The following is a 17,988-nucleotide window of genomic DNA, read 5'->3' on the forward strand; positions in this document are numbered from 1 at the left end:
TAAATATTATATTATTCGAAATAAGAACCACGGAAGGAGTTCGTATTAGGAAAAATAATAAATTCAACTTTTGCAACCAGAAAATAAAACTCGGTGTGAAGCAAAGAAACGGCACGAGTCCTAATCCGTGGAGGTCTGGAGGCTATTAAAAATTGCGTATGACTTGAAGCTTGACATAAAAAAAAGCTCGATCGGAGTTGGCGTCTTTGACGAACTTATATGAGAAATTGAACTGATTGGTTAAGGAATTCGCGAAATTGAAACGTACGGATACAGAATTATAAATTGGAACAGCTATCTGAACAATCAGAAAAAACGAGCTACATTTGCAAGATGAGGAAGGAAGAAGACTAAACTAGTAATTATACGACGCTCATGTGCGTGGTTTTATGTATCGATGACTGGCTAACCCGGTAAGAGAGAGAGAGAGAGAGGGGTCAACGTCGGGATGTGTTCCGAGCATATGGGCGGAGCCGACAACACCCGTGCACATTGTAACAAAGATGAGGTCACACAGGTCACCATCACCCATATGTTGTGCGCATCTAATCGAGATGGTGTCAAACCTCCGGCCGCAAGCGGTGTAATAATAACCGTTCTACAGAGACCTCGCGAAAATGTGAGAGACCTTTGAATCGGAGAAAATGCACACGTCTCAAAACATGTGCTGCGAATTCGGTTAACACGCTTTTCCCCCGAAATTCGTTTCCATGGTCGTAGGGTCTCGTTCTAAAACAACCAATTCAAATATTTCTCACTTAGAAATCGGCATGGATCAGACTGAAAATCTAGAGACTTCAAAATAAAAAAGGAGAACGAATTAAATTTGGTGTGCAACACTGTTAAACACGTAACTAAAATAATTTCAAGAAAGTTTCACAAGTTTCTAGGTAGCATACTCATAACATACCGAAATGAAAAACTAGAAATAATGAAAATGAATAATTTTATGCATTTTTCAAATGAAAAGCGGCCCAAAAACTAGAAAAAATAGACTGTTTATGAAAAAGTAGGATAGTCGGTGTTTGCGGACTCAAACTTTTTCTTCTGCATACAGTATACCAGTAACTTTAATAAAAACATTTATTTATTTGCTATCAAAATCGGAATAAATCACGATAAGATAAATGGATCATCGTGAAAGTTATATGTTATGAGCTTTCCTTTTTATTCTTCTTCCTGATTTCAACTGAAGTTGTATTATGTTTCAAAGCAGAAGCAAAAGAGAAACGTGAAGAGCTTTCAGATTTCTAATACTTACTAGGCACAGGGGTGCAAATTCATTTACCTAGTACTAGGTAAATGAATTTTCCCCTTCACTACACTTTCCAATTCATTGAACCACATATCTAGAATTCGTTTTGTCATCAGGATGGACCGTAAAAAATGATATTATCTTCTCTATATCTTTACATATCACATATTCGTGATTAATTTTTGAGATAAACATATTCTATGGTGAGCAACATACAGTTCACAGCCATGATGACTATAAAATGATGAGAATTACGGACGCAGTGACGGACGCAGGCACTGGATGGGTATATAAGGGCTTCGATATTCGAGATATTCTCCCAATCTGATCTGCTCTCTCGCTACCAGTCAGAATGTTCTCTTCTTATTCTGTTATTTTTCTATTCTTTTCTCTATTTTCTGTTGTCACCACTACTGGACATCTTCGCTTGGAACTCACTGCATCTAACGACTTTTCTCTGCAACTCAAGACCAATGCAAGCTTCCAAGTTCTTCTTCTCAATATGGGATCAACTCGAATCGTCAGTTTCCACCCGAGGGTTCATCAAGAAACTATTAAGATCACTTTCTCTAAAAGAAGAAGTGCTCCACAAACTCAAATCTATCAAATGAGAACTTCTGATGTCGCCAACTACCAGACTTTCGTCTTCTCTAACACTGTTCTTCTTGTCCAATCTTTCTTCGAATGTGACAATGGATTCGTTGGAGAGTACTGTTTGGAAAAGTCTACTACACCATCCTCTAATACTTCAAATACATCTAAATCTACCCTCCAACATGTCGCCGTCATCCATCCGTCTACAACCAACTCTGCTGTCAACATCAACAACTTCATCTGTGGAACTCTAGTAATCATCACCGTTATTCTTCTGGTTCTAATCGTCATCATCTACTTCTCTCTTCGTTCCGGACAACAAAACGTCTACATTCGACCACAAACTTCATCTCTAACGAAGACAAAGTGCCAAATCAATCTCGAAGACTCCAGATGTCAATCTCCAGAAAGCGTCAGATACACTGCCGCTCCAACTAATTCTATCACTATTACTTTGTAAACTTCAAAGGCTTCTGTTCCATTGTAAATAATAACTTTGCTTGTCAAAAGAATTCAATTTAATAAAACTTTAACTATTCAGTTTTTCTCCATTAAGATTGTAGATGCATTGTCAGAGAAACACTACAAATGACAGATAGGTTGATTGAAAACATGTAAACGTTTAAAACGTCCGAATTTTTAGTTACTTCAGAAAACCTGCATGTCATGTCAACATTAGCATAAGGTTTCTAGAATTTTCAGTTTTTGGTTCTGGTTTCCAATTATTCTGATTCCTTGTCAATAATTATTCCACGGCAACGCTACTATTTATTTTACTTCACCGTTTCTCTTGACCTGTAAATGTGAAATTTTCTCATGACCAGTCTGCATTCTTCCATATCTCATTACTCTTCTACCAAGAAACTATTATGTTTATTTGAATTGCCAATAAAGTTCTCACACATCTTTTTGCCAATCACAAAGGCAATCACCTAAGCTTTTTCCCTCTCCTTCTCACTTCTGCTTCCTCGTTACAGCGGTTTTATGTCAGTTCTCACAATGAACAGTTTATCGGATATCTCTCGTTCTCTCTCTTCGTGTGCTGCCTTTTTGGTCGACGCGTTGTACAGTGAGGTATATAAGGAAAGGTTCGGTATGACATAACCACTGTCACCTAAAATGTCAGCTAAAACACTTGTTTACGGCGCTAGCTTCTTGAGCGGTCTTGCTATTCTTGGATGTGTATTCACAGTTGGATACATCTTCAATGATATCAATGAGTTCTACGATCAAACTATGGAGACAATGGATGAGTTCAAGGTGAGTATTTACCAGTTGGACACGTCTCTATAACCGATTTTTAGTTGAATGAACGTGGTGCCTGGCATGGAATGGTTGAGCGTACTCGTGCTCCATCTGAGATTCTCTTCGGACGTGCTAAGAGACAAGCCGGACAATGCAACTGTGGAGCTCAAGCATCTGGATGCCCAGCTGGACCACCAGGACCACCAGGTGCTCCAGGAGCCCCAGGAGATGATGGACATCCAGGAGATGCTGGAAAGCCAGGAACCAACGGAGTTGCTGTTGGAGTTGCTGGAGAGAGTGGACCATGCATCAAGTGCCCAGCTGGAGAACCAGGACCAGCCGGAGCTCCAGGACAAGATGGACCAGCTGGACCAGACGGACAACCAGGACAAGATGGACCAGCCGGACAACCAGGACCAGCAGGACCACAAGGACCAGCCGGAGATGCTGGAGCACCAGGAGCACCAGGACAAGATGGACAACCAGGAGCCCCAGGACAAGACGGACAAAGATCAACTGGAACCCCAGGAGCCGCTGGAGCACCAGGACCAGCTGGACCAGCTGGACAAGATGGACAACCAGGAGCCGCTGGAGGACCAGGACAGGCTGGAGCTCCAGGAGCACCAGGACCAGACGGACAACCAGGACAGCCAGGACAAGACGGAGAGGCTGGACAACCAGGACAAGATGGACAACCAGGATCCGATGCTGCTTACTGTCCATGCCCAGCAAGATCTGTTGCTGTTCAACGCAGTGTTTCTCGCAGAAGAGCCTCGAAGGTCGTTGTTGCTTAAAAAATTCGAAGCATATTTGTATGCCAATAAATAATTATTCATTCAATTTGTCCTCAATTTCCAGTTTTTAAATGCTAAAGCAGTGCAAAGAAAGAAATTGGAGTATCAGATACCATAAAAAGAAACTTGAGTTCTATCTCACCCGGTTTGAGCCAAGAATTGATAACTATAATGATATCTCATTGCCATTAAGTTTGAAATTTCTATTGTTGTTTGTTTCTTGCCTATGTATTTGTTTCATCACTCCCATATTTCTCTTATCAGTTACACTCCATCTTCTCCCACTCCTCTTCCTCACTCTTGCTAATAGTAAAAGTGTTTACCATCATTCTTTGTCTCTCTCCTTCTTCTTCTTTCCCGTTCTTTTCAATGCCACCTGTCGGAAAATACGTTTCCTCAGCAGATTTAGTAGTTTCATTTAAACGTTCTTTAGTTTTTTTTAAGTGACAATGTAGCCGTGTAGTCTAAACATTCATATTGAGCAGGAACTGATAATGAGGACGAAATTTTAGTTTTTCGACAACAATGTCATTAATAATTCGTGTTCCCAAGAGCAAAATTGAGAAGATAATCCAACTTTTATTGCATGTGAGACGTTTTCTACTGAATTTGTAACTACACAACTTTTTTTCAGGAAATATCAAAAATGAACAGTTTAGAATCTCAGAACAATTTCGTGAGTGACCAAATTTATTCACAGTAGACATTCTAAACTCGATCATTTCAGTTCACCACTTCGATAAAAACGCTTGTATTATTGTTCCCCACTTTCGGACTAATTGGAAAAGACCAACAGTTTGACAACAACTTCCATGAGAGTCAAGTGATAAGAGACAGCAGAAATGTTGAGTTAATTTTTGGAAGTTTTCATTTAACTTTTTTTCAGAGGATCCAAGAACTGTTGAATCCTCCAAATCGCTTCGAAAACTACCCATTTTTCTATAATTTCCATAGTGATATATCCGATTTAAGCAATTCATGCAAGTTTTTCTGTAGAGAGGATTCAAATAAGGTCTAGTGTCCATTTTTGTCTAATTCTGAATCTCAATCTATCTTATTTCAGTTTCTTCGATCCGACAGTGTGGCATTTCCTACAATGGTTTTGAGTATTTCCAAACTTTTTCCACGAATATCACCGCCGCCTAAATTCTTTTTGACTGAATTTCAGTTGTATCGTTGGTCACATCATTCTCTGCAGTGGATTGTTTTTCTTTGGTACTTCGTTTTCATCAAAACTCCAATTTTCTGTTGCCGAATGTACTGTAAAACCATTTGGAAATGCTTGTGTTTTCCTTACTTCATCTTCTCATACTTTTTCTCACGTCACTCCGGGTATACACAGTGAGCTTCGAATTTTTTCTTTGTAAAATGTTCTCTATTGAAAACAAAAGCGCTATTAAAGAGATTATGCTAACACCAAGAGTAATTATTTTTTCCACATGAATTGTATCTTTGAATACAACAAAAACTTTGGTATGTGAGCGCGTTACAGTATAGATTTATGACTGGGCTTCAAATAAGTTTGAGTTCTCTCACTTCTTCTGATAATTTTCAAATTTCAATAGAGATCATTTGCCAAATGAAATACCTTCTCCTTTATTAATATCAACGATAATTTCGATTTTAGAATCCCTCAAAATGACGTGGAGAACCCTCCCATGCCTGCGGCTGGATCTGAATCAACTGCTACTGTCGTTTCATGTATTCAAAAAGTAGATGATATCGAGAAAGAACCCGAAAACAATACGAATGAAAAATCGGAAACATCTGAGAATAATGAAAACTCTCCGATAACACCAGGGACAAAATTTAATACGTCAGGAGGAAACAATGAACCGTCACGCAGATTCAGCTTGTCAGATGAATTAAAGAATTTGGAAGAATCTGCACCAGTAAAAGAAGAACTAAGTGATTTGGATAAATTAAAATCTGAAGCAGATATAAAAAACTACGAAAAAGCTTTTGAACCAACTAATGAAGAATTGGAAGAACAGGAGGCTTATGAAAACAGAAAAATGAAGTTATCGAAAGAAAAAGAAGAACAGTAAGTTTTATTGAACAGTGAGAGAATGAGTGGTTATTTATTTTCAGATTAAAACAATCTGACAGTCTGAAAATAGTAGAAGAAAGTGATGGAGAGAACGAAGAGATACGGAGAATAGACGAAGAATTCAGGAGAACATTAGAAGAGAATGAGCGGCAACAATATGAAGAAATTAAGAGAATGAGAGAGGAAAGAGAAAAGAGACAGGTTCAGAAATAAAATAAATCAGTTTACTTATACTTATTTACAGAAAGAAACGGAAGAAGATTTCCGAAAAATGAAACAAGAATCTCAGGAAAGGATAACAGCAATTTTAGGTTGCATTCAAAGGAGAATTCGTTTTGAAGAGAAAGAAAAAGAATGGTCAGCTATTTTGAAAGGATTCCGAGATCCGTTGATAAAAATAGTAACGTCTCAATATGCTCTCCAAGACGAGGTAACTTTTTTGATTAAAAAAAATTCGAGCAAAGAACGGGATGTTCAGTACTCTTTGAACGATTATTTTTCAGTTCCGATGGCAAACTGAAGATGAAAAAGAAACACCGGAAATTATAATTGTAAGCTATCTATTTTCTTTCAGATAACACTAGTTTCGTTTTCAGGAAGAAGTTAAATATTTTGCCAAACTTGTTTGCAGTGCTCAAAATGTGCTGGAAAATGCATTTTGCAAACTAGAGATGCTCTCAGAAAACTATGATGATAGAATATTTTTGAGAATGATTATGGTATGTATCCATCCAATAGAACATCCTTCCAAAATTCAGACTTACAGAAACCTGTCAGTCTGGTAGGCCACCAATGTAATTCAATCGGGGAGTCTCTTATCCAACTTCTGGTATTATGAGATCATTTTACAATTCGCAACCTTTGTTTTTAGAGAACACCGCTGCTGAAAGATTCTCAGAAAAAGTTCAATGACGCAGTTTCCAATCTTGATCCACAATTAATTCCAACCACAACAACACTGAAAAATAACTCGATGACCGCCAGAATAGAAGATTATACTGGAATGGAACCTACACCTCCTCCTGAATGGTATTACACTTTTTCTAATATTCAAAATGACTGAAACTATGGTGAAAACTATCAAACCGTTTGAAAAACTAACCAGATTAACCCCATTGATATTTTTAATAGAATAAGAACGTTACTTCCTGAATTAACAAATGGTTCCTATTATAGATTGAATTTAATAGAAAAACAAGACTGGAAATTTGTCGAAAAGGACAGTTTCTGAATTTCAATTGGCCAGGGCTTACTATTGTACATATTTCATAAAATGTATTGATCTGGTTTGTAATTTATATCTTCACTTGTGTTTTAAGATCTCAGTATTTTGCAATCAGTTGTAGCTTTTCCATGTTTTTTTTCATAAATTTTATTTTTTGCGTTCGGATGTAGCTTTTCTGACTTTTTTAATATTTTCCTAAGTATTTTGTAAATTTTAATATAAGGTTTCTGAAAAATAAATTCTAAATTCTGATATCCAAAGTTTGTGAATACTTTTACAACGAAGGTGAGTGATAAGCAAGTGAAAAATCTTTTGTAAAAACCACTGTCTTCTAGTATCTTATTTCTGCTTCATGCCAGGGGAATTAGATCGATTATAGTAATCGTTTTGATAATTACTCACTTTCTTTCTACAACATGGTAATCTAAAAACCAATTCCCTTTTAATAATAAAGTGATATCCAGAAAATTGTTCGTTTTATGAGACTTTGATATTAAACGAGTCCGTTGAGCTCACACTCAAAAAGCAACTCCCAATTACTCATGTCCCATGTGTTTTCAAATAAAACTGGCTTTCGTCGTTATTTCACTTATCACCTGCATTTCCTGAACTTTCTATCTTTACCTACGTGACGTTTGCTAATCTAGTTTAAAGTTGAAGTCTGAAACTTGTGACAGTCTATCCGATTCTTAATGGTTTTTACAACGCATTCTCCCTTTTTGCCTGTAATCGAGGTGAGTTAATAAAGAAATGAATTAAATATTATTACAAAAAATTGAAGAACTTTGGTGAAATACCCGATAATGAGAAAGGAGTTTTGTATTATTTGATTATCTTATTGTTTGTGTTGTGTTCTATTATTTCAACTCTACTCACTGCTGCGTTTCTCATCATTTCATTACTTTTATGGGGTCATTTCAAACCAGTGAGTCTCCTGCATGAATCGATATGGATCAATGACACATTTCTTACAGATCAAATTCTTTTGGTTTTTAACACAATTGACATTATCTGTATTTCTGATATCAGCTCTTAATTTACTTGTCAATGTGCCTGCAACACTTTCGCTGATTTCTCAAGAAGCTGCTCAGTCAGGTAATGATTATTTCAGGAAGTAGATTTATATGAAATCATCTCAAATTCCAGTAACATTTATGCTCATATCTTACACAATTGATTTCTTTCACTACACTATTCTCTTTTCAAATCTGGTCATTTCTATTCAACGTGCATTCGTCTTTTTCTTACGATATCTAACTGATAAGGTCTTTGAACCGTAAGATTTGGGCAATAGTTCTGTGTTTAAAAATACATTTTTCAGACCCATAACTTACATTTGGCTACTTTTCGTTTGGCTATTCCCTTTTTTCATCGAATACTCATTTCTGTCTTCCAAATGTAAATACAGATATTCAACGAGTGAGAAAAGATTTCTGTTGAACTGTGAGGTTGACTCAATCCAATCAATACAAATGTTCTCATCACCTACAACTGGAATTTCAATGGTAGTCAGAAGTTATGAAAAAGTATAAATTTTACTTTCTAATTTACAGATGGATACTATTATTCAGTTCGCATTGCCTATATTGATTTTAGTGATCTATATTGCAATTATTATAAAAATAGGATCAATGAAAAGGACAACACTGAACAAAAATGAACTGGGAATATTGAAACAAGCGATTTTTGTGTTTTTGATATTCCAGGTCACACTATTGTCTAGGTTCTGTTCAATTAAAGTTTCAGGCTTCTTCTTGTGTTTTCTTGTTTTCTCAACTCTTCCAAATCAGTAATTCAACTGCTTTCGTGGTTAAACGATTTGTCAATACGGTATCAAAATCATTAATTCCTAGTGTCTGAAAGGATTATTTACAGATGGAGATATTCGGTGGAGCAGCAACTCCGTGCTTCTTTTTCTTCACATCTAAAGAGATACGAAAACTGGTTTCTTCGAGAGTTTCAGCAGCAAGTTCTCAAGGAAATTCGAATGTAATAGTTAGGAGACAAACATTGGATTAGAAAATATAAAGGATAATAAAATTTCGAAATACATTTTTTTATGGTTCTTCTTTTTAGTAAATTGTTCTACAGACTTGTTGTTTTAGAATTTTCCATAGAAAGAAGTCAGTGTTCAAGGACAATTGCCATGATGTCAGCTCCCAAGTTCTTGAATTTTCAATTTTCCTAATCTGCGTTATATCAATTTTGATACAGGTGAAACTTGATCAAAAAGCTGAACAAGTTCAAAACGCTCATTCTCGCTTACTAGAAATGACACAATTCTCAGCTTCTCCTATCCTTCTTTTCATAAATTTAATCTCGAACTTATTTAATGTTGGAGCAGTGAAATGTTACGACAACGATAACCCTTATTCCAAATCTGAGTAAGCGTGTATTAAGATATTTTTTTCGGAAATTTGAATTTAGAACTTGCGAAGGAGATTTTTGTGTAATTATCAGAGAACAGGACAGTCATACAGTTGAAATAACACAGGTTTGTTGAACAAAAGTATCAAAAAGTTCATCTAAAATTCCAGGCGTGTGTCACGGGAATAAAAATGCCATCTGTTAATTGTGAACTAGATTATGAAGATACACTTCATTGTTATTGCAAGTGCGTTGTTTGCAATAAACTTTTTAAATTGATGCTAATTTTCAGCACGGATTTCTGTAATGCTCCTAATTTATTTCGTTCAAATCATACGGTTCTACCAATCATTGAATGCAAGGAAGTATACGAAAAGAACTACAAGGCGACGGCGTGTAACAAGTGTACCTGGAGAGTAGATCATGTTAGTGTGAAATTTAGAAAAGAACTCAGAGAGCAATAAGTTATTTCAGCTGAAATATGATCACAGTTTGGATCCAACACTTCTCACATCTGAAAAAGTGAATTGCGGTGGAAGTGGAGAATCTGGAAGCGTGAACCTTGATTTGAAAATCCATATTTATGATAGAATCTGCCGGAACTTTTTTGCGGATGCATGTTACAATGTGACAATGAATCCAGAACAATATACATTGTATTGTAGATGTACAACAGTAAAATTTCTTGTTGAATATATCCGAAGTCGAATGTTTATTTCAGGCAAACTGTAATAATCCAGAACTTTCTCTTCCATTCCCATTGTCTCCACCAAGAATATCATGTTATACTAGTGGTTTTGATGCAGATATCAATAATGCAAAGTATGAAACTTCTAAAGTAAACTATTGGGATAATTACAACAACATGACAAGTTTTGAAAATTATTATGACGAAGGAAGTGAGTTTATCTATTTGAAATCATCTCAGAATTCAGTCCATTTCAGTTCAATGCGGTGGTCATTTTTGTTTCATTGTTCCTGATAAAATAGGTGATCGAATGAAGTATTACAAGGGATGTATCACTGCAAATGAGCAAGGAGAACATAAAATTCAGGTACTTTATTTCAAGAATCGTTCATTATTCATCATGAATTTCAGTTGGGATATATGTATGTCAACAATGTTCCCTACTACATTTGCAACACGGATTTCTGCAATTTGGATATTGAAACTGTCTTGGCGGAAGCTAGAAATGGAACACTAGTTTATAACAGTTCATCTCATATACTTGATTTTATTATTTCCATTATTTTAACTGATATCTTCATTTTCACTGATTAGACAATAAATGGTTTTCCTGGAACGTTCAGTTGTATCATACTTTTAAAAGTAGTTTTTAGGTGTAGTGTTATGTGGGTGTTGTAAAAATTGATTAAAAAGTTGAGTTGACAGGTGGAAAGCAATCAAAATTCTCGTCAGCAGGACGCAGTTCAGAATCTCTCTGTTTAATATATGACACAATTCATGAATCTCCTCTTTTTTCTATTAGTTGATTGTTTTTATAACTCTATATTCGTAAATTCTGTGAAGTGTTATCGCAAGAATTTATACATCCAGCCAGAGTGAGACCGTAATCTTTTTATAAATTTTAGTTTCCAATTCAGAATTTGTGATGGGGATTTCTGTGTAATCTCAAGAGGAGGAGAGTATGCAATGCATTGGACCACCCAAGTAAGTTTACAGCTTTATTATTCAGACTGAGTCCAATTTCAGACCTGCGTGACGGGGGCAAAAATCCCATCACACACGTGTGCATTAGACTATGACGATGCGATACATTGTTATTGCCAGTAAGCCATAAAAGTCGAAGAAAAATGAGAACTTGTTGTTTCAGGACGGATTACTGTAATGCTCCCAATATGTTTCGTATGAATATAACTGTTCTACCAGTGATAGAATGCAAAGAAGTGCTACAAAAGGAATATAGGGCAGCAGCATGCAACAAATGCTCGTGGAAGGTGGAATACGTAAGTGAAATCCGTCTTATAGAAGGAGAAGATGTTCTAATTTTGTTCAGATAGCTTACGATAGAACTGCAACAACTATAACTCCATGGGAAGATGTTCTATGTGGAAACAGTGGCGAATCAGCACCTTTCAATCTTGATTTAACAGTACAAATTTACGATAGAATTGGGAAAAACTTTTTTGTGGATGCATGTTATAATGTGTCTATGAACCCGCAACAATACGTGCAATATTGCAGATGTACAACAGTAAATTGTAGTTTTTTTAACGTTCAACCGCGAAAGAGTTTCAGGCAAACTGCAATAATCCAGAACTTCCTCTTCCCTTCCCATTGTCTTCACCAAGAATTTCTTGTTATACGAGTGGACATGATGCAAATATCAATAGTGCAAAGTATGAAACACTGGAAAGGAGTGCGATGGAAGTCTACGATCAGTTGACTAGTAATGAAAGTTATTATGACGAAGGAAGTGAGTTATCTCACTTATAAATCATCTGAAAACCTTGACTGTCAGAACAATGTGAGGGCCATTTCTGTTTCATTGTTCCTAGCAAAATGGATATCCAAATGAAGTATTATAAGGGATGTATCACTGCAAACGAACAAGGAGAAAATAAAATTCAGGTATATTTAAATTTGATTATCATAATCTCCCCTTTTTTGGTTTTTCAGCTGGGTTATATGTTCATAAATGACGTTGCTTACTACATTTGTAACACCGACTTCTGCAATTTGGATATAGAAAAGGCATTGGAGGAAGCTAGAAATGGAACAATTGTATATAATGAATCCAATTACTCGAATTTATCATTTCTTCATTTTTCACTTTTATTCTATTCCATTTTTTGATTAAAGAAAGTTTCTAGTTTTCTCTCGATCTATTTTTCAGATTGAACCATTTCATAATGAACAACACTCTCCCCTTCTGCATGCATTTTCTCGTGATCTGCAAACACCGTTCAGCTACATCAGAATTGACGCCACAGAAAATGAGTTCTTTCTCTCGAGAGTAGCTCCTATTTTATCGTTATGACCAACCAGAATAATCATACATTTATATTTCAATTGCCAGTTTTACACGATGATAATGGTCGAGGTTATGTTTCAATGGCCCAAGAAGCTGAAAATGTGTATTGGTGAGAGAATATTTTATGTAAAATAGAGTTAGATGGAATTGGTGGTTTTTCAGGAGATGCGGGTTATTAGGAGTGGAAAAAGGACATCTTGGAGTTCACCTGATGTGCAATTCAGAAGATCGTTCCAACTTCTGGAGAATTGATTTTGAATATGAAGCCTGTATTGTTCTTAATGGCAAAGAACATCATGAGAAAACTGGAACACATCATCATATCGCTCGGAAGTATTTGGCTCTACGATTTCCTTTGGATTTCTGCAGAAAAGCAGCAACTAAAGAAAAAGGAATGTATATCAAATTTTCGATTAATGTAGTTAATAAAGTTGGTATCCGACCAAAAAGAATCCACGACTTCACGGTTCCAGAAGAGAATCTCACAAACTTCATTTTGGTGGTTGAAGGAAAGAAAATTTATTGTAGCAAACAGGTTAATTATAATAGAGCATCGATTTACATCTAAACAGTTTATTTTCAGATTTTGGCGATGAATTCTGAAGTTTTGATGCAGTTCTTGTACCCAAACGGCAATAAAGAAGTACGAGAAGTCGAACTGCCTGAGAACTTTGAATACAAAAAACTGCTCACTCTCATCAAAATATTCTATAACGACAGTGATGCACTCAATCGTAAGAAATTGACATGTTTCAACATGATAATCCATCAATTTCAGCGTCAAATATCTCTGAAGCTTTGGAGGTGGCTACGAATATGAAATCAGAGAGTGCAAGACAAAGGTGCGAGAGATGGATCAGCAGGACCCAGTTGATGGCAGCAAAGAAGAAAATGCATCTTGCGGAGAAGTTTTCATTGGTGGATTTACAAGTAAGATCAGTAGTCTGGAAGCTTGGGGTTCATATTCTTGCAGAACGAATGTATAGCCATGCTGAAAACTTCTCAACAAGTACAACGTCTATTCCAGAATCCTCATGACTTCACAGACGAAGAAATTGTTGAATTAATGGACAGAGTGACTTTATCAATTGTTGGACATTCCTATGAAGGTCTCGGAAAATGAACTCTCTCTGATTTCAATGCCGTTTCGTTTACCTGATAACTTATTTTGCCTTTTTCTTGTTCAATCCCTGACGAATTCCATTCTTTTTGATTCCCTGTATCAGTGAAAAAATCATAATCACTTTCATTTCGAAGTTCCAAACTTTCTCCTATCGACAATTGTTTATGTATAGCCCCCCCCCCCCATGCCATTCCACTTTTGCATAAAGAATTGTTCTGCTCAACATTTCAAAGTCCGCAATGATCTACCGAGTGTACACACAGAAAATACATACAAACTGACGACAATTCAGAAGGGAAAAGTGGTTGAACGGCGTTTCTGATTACAGTCTTATCTTGTTTCCATCCCATAATGTCGATGCTTCAACCATTAAAAGATTTGTCAGCTAACATTGTCACCCTGGTATTTAATATTTACAACTTTGAACATCTAGATGGATCTTATACTTCTGATATGAAAGAACACAATGGTATTCATTGGTATTAGGAAATCTCTTCTCATTAAAATTCTGAATTATTGATTTTGAGGTGTGTACGTGTCCAATCCAACAAAACTGCTAAGACACAGAAGCGTAGAGTCAGTATTTTTTTGGTTTGCAATCCGAACAATGCTGGTACCGAGTGGTCGGTGACGACTTCATTTGGATTCCGATTGATGAACTCGTGGGGACATTCGAGGAACAAGATATCTTCGTTGTTTGTCCATACTTTCTCAGCAAACGAGAATTCGAAAGGAACCAATGGATTCTGTGCTTGGGATGATTTGACTGCTCCGAACTCTGGATTCTTGATCGATGGAATATTCACAATTGAGTTTGATCTGAATGTCTCGTCGTTTACTGGTATCCAAAAGGAAAAGATTTCCAAAGAGATTTACGATGAATTCATTGCTGATGGAAAGTTGATTGTTGAAGAAAAAACCATCAACGTCTGTCTTGCCGTTAGTTATTAAATAATTTTCTGAACTTTAACATCTGAATATGTTTCAGCTTCTGGCCGACAATTCTACTGTTCTCTATGATAAGTTCTACAAGGCAAATCCAGGTCAAACCACATTCGAAATATTTGAATTCACTCATGACGCAGTCCTTGGAATGGTTTCGATTCTCCAGATGGATGCTTTTGATATCACGCGTAGGTTTTCTTTAAAAAGTATTTTCTAGACAGTAATATTCATTTAAATTCAGTATACAACTATCGAGAGTTGCTTGAATTGGGTCAATGGTACAAGATTACACCGGTGATGGATAAGTGTGAAGACTTCCTGCTGAAAACAAAACGAGTTTCGATAGATACAAAACTGAAACTTTCCGAAACTTTCCAACTTCATTACTTACAGGTAAGAGTTATTAGAGTCTTAAAAAACAGAAGAGTCTGCCTTCATTTACATAAAAAATGTAGCAGACTTTGACAATATTGACTGGAATATTGGCCTATCAATGGGTAATGTTTGAAGTGAAAAATGTTTTGAAGTAATGCAAACTTCAACTATCCAATAACATTCAAACCTCATTAGAATCAAACCCGTGGAAGCGCCGTTAATCAATCTGCCAATGTTTGATAAGCAAAAAAGTATTGTACTTTCACTTTCCAAGCAAATATTTTTCAGTTCCGAGCCATGGAGCGGATCACGTGTGTCGAGCACTTGGAGAGAATTCTCGATGAAAATTTTGATATTGAAGAGAAAACATATGAAGCTCTACTGGAAAAAATGAAACTGCTCAAGACACAGGATGATGGGGAGATCTGCTCTTGCAAGAGGAATCACCACAATCGGTGATTGTGATATCAGTGCAAATCAGAATAACACATGTCGACATATTGCTTTAACGCTTCATGATACTCTTTTTTATTATCACCACTTTCATCGAGTTTTCCTTCAGTAATTTCAGTTCTCTCGGTTAAGCATAACGGTGCAGTAGTTTCGTGTATAATAATAAAATCCGCTTCTCTGTGAAATATAACTAAATTTAATCTATTTTTCATGTACTCTAACTTATTGCCAACATGTTTTTTTTTAAATTTTTGTTCTTTGGTGAATCACTCACTCGGCCAACAGTATGATGTCATTTCCTGTTCGCTCCACACTTTACGAGGACATAAAGCTGTGCTCTCTTTTGTTCCTAAATTATGTTTTGTAGCCTAATAATTTTCGTGTTGTGTTATGAATTACAATAAGAATATTGCAATGTATAGCTATTAGTCTGCATTCAGCTTTATCTCAAACGGAGTATCGTGTTGTCTTCTTCTCGTTTACAAAACCTTCTCTTCTTCAGATTAACACTCTTTTTTGATTCTTTTTGATTCGTCAAAAAGCAAACTGAAATGTTTTCTGATATGCTCCATTTCGGTTCAAACCGTGCTGATGGCGCTGATGCTGGCTGATTCATTGATTTTTCAGTGAAACTTCCAAATATTTGTTCAGCGATAAAGGCAGTGAGATGTCTATAATACTGCGTCTCTCACTCCACCATACTCTCCCCCCCCCCCCTCTCTTTTCCTCTCGTTTTCCATCTGACTCGTCGCGTGATCGAACTCTATTTCGCAACAAACCCCTTCCAACTGCCTCGAGGTCTCTATCAATTCTCTTTAGTGAAAAGTTACAGTTTCCGTGTGCCAACGCTATTTCCTAAACTTTTCACTTTTGTACATTACACTGTTACGAAATGGCAGCAACTCAAACCGTCGGTATGTTTCGTTAGTGTTCTCTGATGTAGTGTAATAATTTTTGATTCAGGTTTTTCGGATATCGAACCAGCTGAAGGACGGAAATTTTTAAGTAAACACAGAAATGTACAATTGCCATTGGAAAAATTTGTAAGTTTGTATCTTTCCGAAAAGTATTTCAATTTCGTCTTTATCAGGAAGATCGGGATCATAACGGAGCGGAATTTGTTCCGTTCACACCGATTAATCAAGCTTTGAGAGCTACTCACAATCAAAGTACAGACACTTTGGGCCCACAAAAAGTTGTAAAATTCCGTATTTATATGTCAAGAGTAGAGAGTCCAGCTATTTCAGGTGAGTATCGTTAATTGTTCGTTCATTGAAAACAATCATTTGTTTTTCTCAGAAAATGGAATTGACCTTAACATTGAGTCGGGAAAAACTGCAGACTCAAAGACTCTGCTCTTCTATCTTGCAAAAGAATATGACATTGATTATCAGGCATTCTCTGAAATGTTTGCTATCTGGATGATTTCTCCATTACTGGAAGTTCAGTTAAAATCTTATCATCGCCCTTACGAATGCCGTCAAGGTTGGGAAACACTTTTGAATCGGTTTGTCGATGTTCCGAATGGTCGTTCATTGACTTCTGATGAACCGATTCTGATGCTTCGAAGAAATGCGAGTCTGACCAGCGACAGGGAGTTCGAAGTAAGTTATAATAATTATTATTGTTCGATTGTCCAAGTATTTTACTACTCATGTAAGAATCGACAAAACGCGATGAAGTTAGATTCGAAATTTTCGACGTCCTTGACTCTTGAGTAACAAAAAATTACCTTGTGGACACCCACTATGTGACCGCTACATTTTTGCGTACGAGGTAGTTTAATCCAATATAAGTTTATTCAGTTACTTCCTCAAGAAACTAGTTTTTTTTAACGAGTCATTCAATATATTTATCAACCCTGTTTATTTGTTTTGAAATCCATACTTGTCAAATCACGGGCCGGCCCGGGCCCGCTGAAAATTTCAGGGCCCGGGCCGGCCCGCAGGGCCCGCAGCAAAAAATTATTTTTGAAAAATAGAATTGAAAGTCTTGGAAATTAAATTTTTTCTTCGGTTTATACTAAATCGAGGTCGGGGGATTCGATAAGACTACTTTCAGAAGCCTCCAGCAAGTACTTGATCCTGATTCTGATCATCGGCTGATTATCACAGAGACTTTGAGAGGCTTAAAGTTTATAGTGACAAAATAACGGCAAATACTCATTTACTACCTACTCATTTACTACCAATTGCTCAAATGAGTAAAAAGTAGTAAATGAGTAATAGTAGTAAATGAGCAAACGGTAGTAAATGAGTAAATGGTAGCAAAAGAGTAATGGTAGTAAATGAGTAAGGTAGTAAATGAGCAATTGGTAGTAAATGAGCAGGTAGTAAATGAGTATTTGCCCAAAATAACTTATTCTGACAATTTCCGTTTTCACTTGTTTTCCTTTTTTAATTTCTAATCGATAATATGTTTGCCATGAAGTAGTAAACGAAAAAACAATGGGAAAACGACGAACAAATTTTTTTTCAACATTTTGACGGGCCGAACGGGCCGGGCCGGAAGATTTTTTTTAGCGGGCCCGGCCCGGCCCGTGACAAGTATGTTGAAATCCAATTCA

General features: G+C 36.4%; 4 protein-coding genes across 4 annotated transcripts; all 4 read left to right on the top strand.

Annotated features, from left to right (window-relative positions):
* Positions 1–1,607: 1,607 nt before the first annotated feature.
* GCK72_018576 (uncharacterized protein) lies at positions 1,608–2,309 on the top strand (the record flags this gene model as incomplete). Its single annotated transcript, XM_003114308.2, has 1 exon — positions 1,608–2,309. One exon carries the CDS (start codon positions 1,608–1,610, stop codon positions 2,307–2,309), a length of 702 nt encoding a protein of 233 aa, XP_003114356.2.
* Positions 2,310–5,546: 3,237 nt separating this feature from the next.
* GCK72_018577 (uncharacterized protein) lies at positions 5,547–7,001 on the top strand (the record flags this gene model as incomplete). The annotated part of the gene is made up of 7 exons (XM_053732631.1): positions 5,547–5,932; positions 5,980–6,139; positions 6,183–6,368; positions 6,442–6,489; positions 6,535–6,657; positions 6,705–6,767; positions 6,810–7,001. 7 exons carry the CDS (start codon positions 5,547–5,549, stop codon positions 6,999–7,001), a joined length of 1,158 nt encoding a protein of 385 aa, XP_053581544.1.
* A 2,433-nt stretch (positions 7,002–9,434) lies between these two features.
* On the top strand, positions 9,435–13,649 carry GCK72_018578 (uncharacterized protein; the record flags this gene model as incomplete). The annotated part of the gene is made up of 18 exons (XM_053732632.1): positions 9,435–9,547; positions 9,591–9,657; positions 9,701–9,777; positions 9,823–9,955; positions 10,005–10,205; positions 10,252–10,429; positions 10,476–10,585; positions 10,630–10,640; positions 11,136–11,202; positions 11,245–11,321; positions 11,366–11,498; positions 11,549–11,746; positions 11,791–11,968; positions 12,572–12,635; positions 12,689–13,061; positions 13,110–13,260; positions 13,305–13,456; positions 13,500–13,649. 18 exons carry the CDS (start codon positions 9,435–9,437, stop codon positions 13,647–13,649), a joined length of 2,433 nt encoding a protein of 810 aa, XP_053581545.1.
* A 351-nt stretch (positions 13,650–14,000) lies between these two features.
* Positions 14,001–15,428, top strand: GCK72_018579 (uncharacterized protein; the record flags this gene model as incomplete). The annotated part of the gene is made up of 5 exons (XM_003114061.2): positions 14,001–14,128; positions 14,177–14,588; positions 14,638–14,782; positions 14,836–14,987; positions 15,258–15,428. 5 exons carry the CDS (start codon positions 14,001–14,003, stop codon positions 15,426–15,428), a joined length of 1,008 nt encoding a protein of 335 aa, XP_003114109.2.
* Between the last annotated feature and the right edge of the window lie 2,560 nt (positions 15,429–17,988).

The sequence above is a fragment of the Caenorhabditis remanei genome, chromosome V (assembly GCF_010183535.1).
Source record: "Caenorhabditis remanei strain PX506 chromosome V, whole genome shotgun sequence".
Lineage (NCBI taxonomy): Eukaryota > Metazoa > Nematoda > Chromadorea > Rhabditida > Rhabditidae > Caenorhabditis > Caenorhabditis remanei.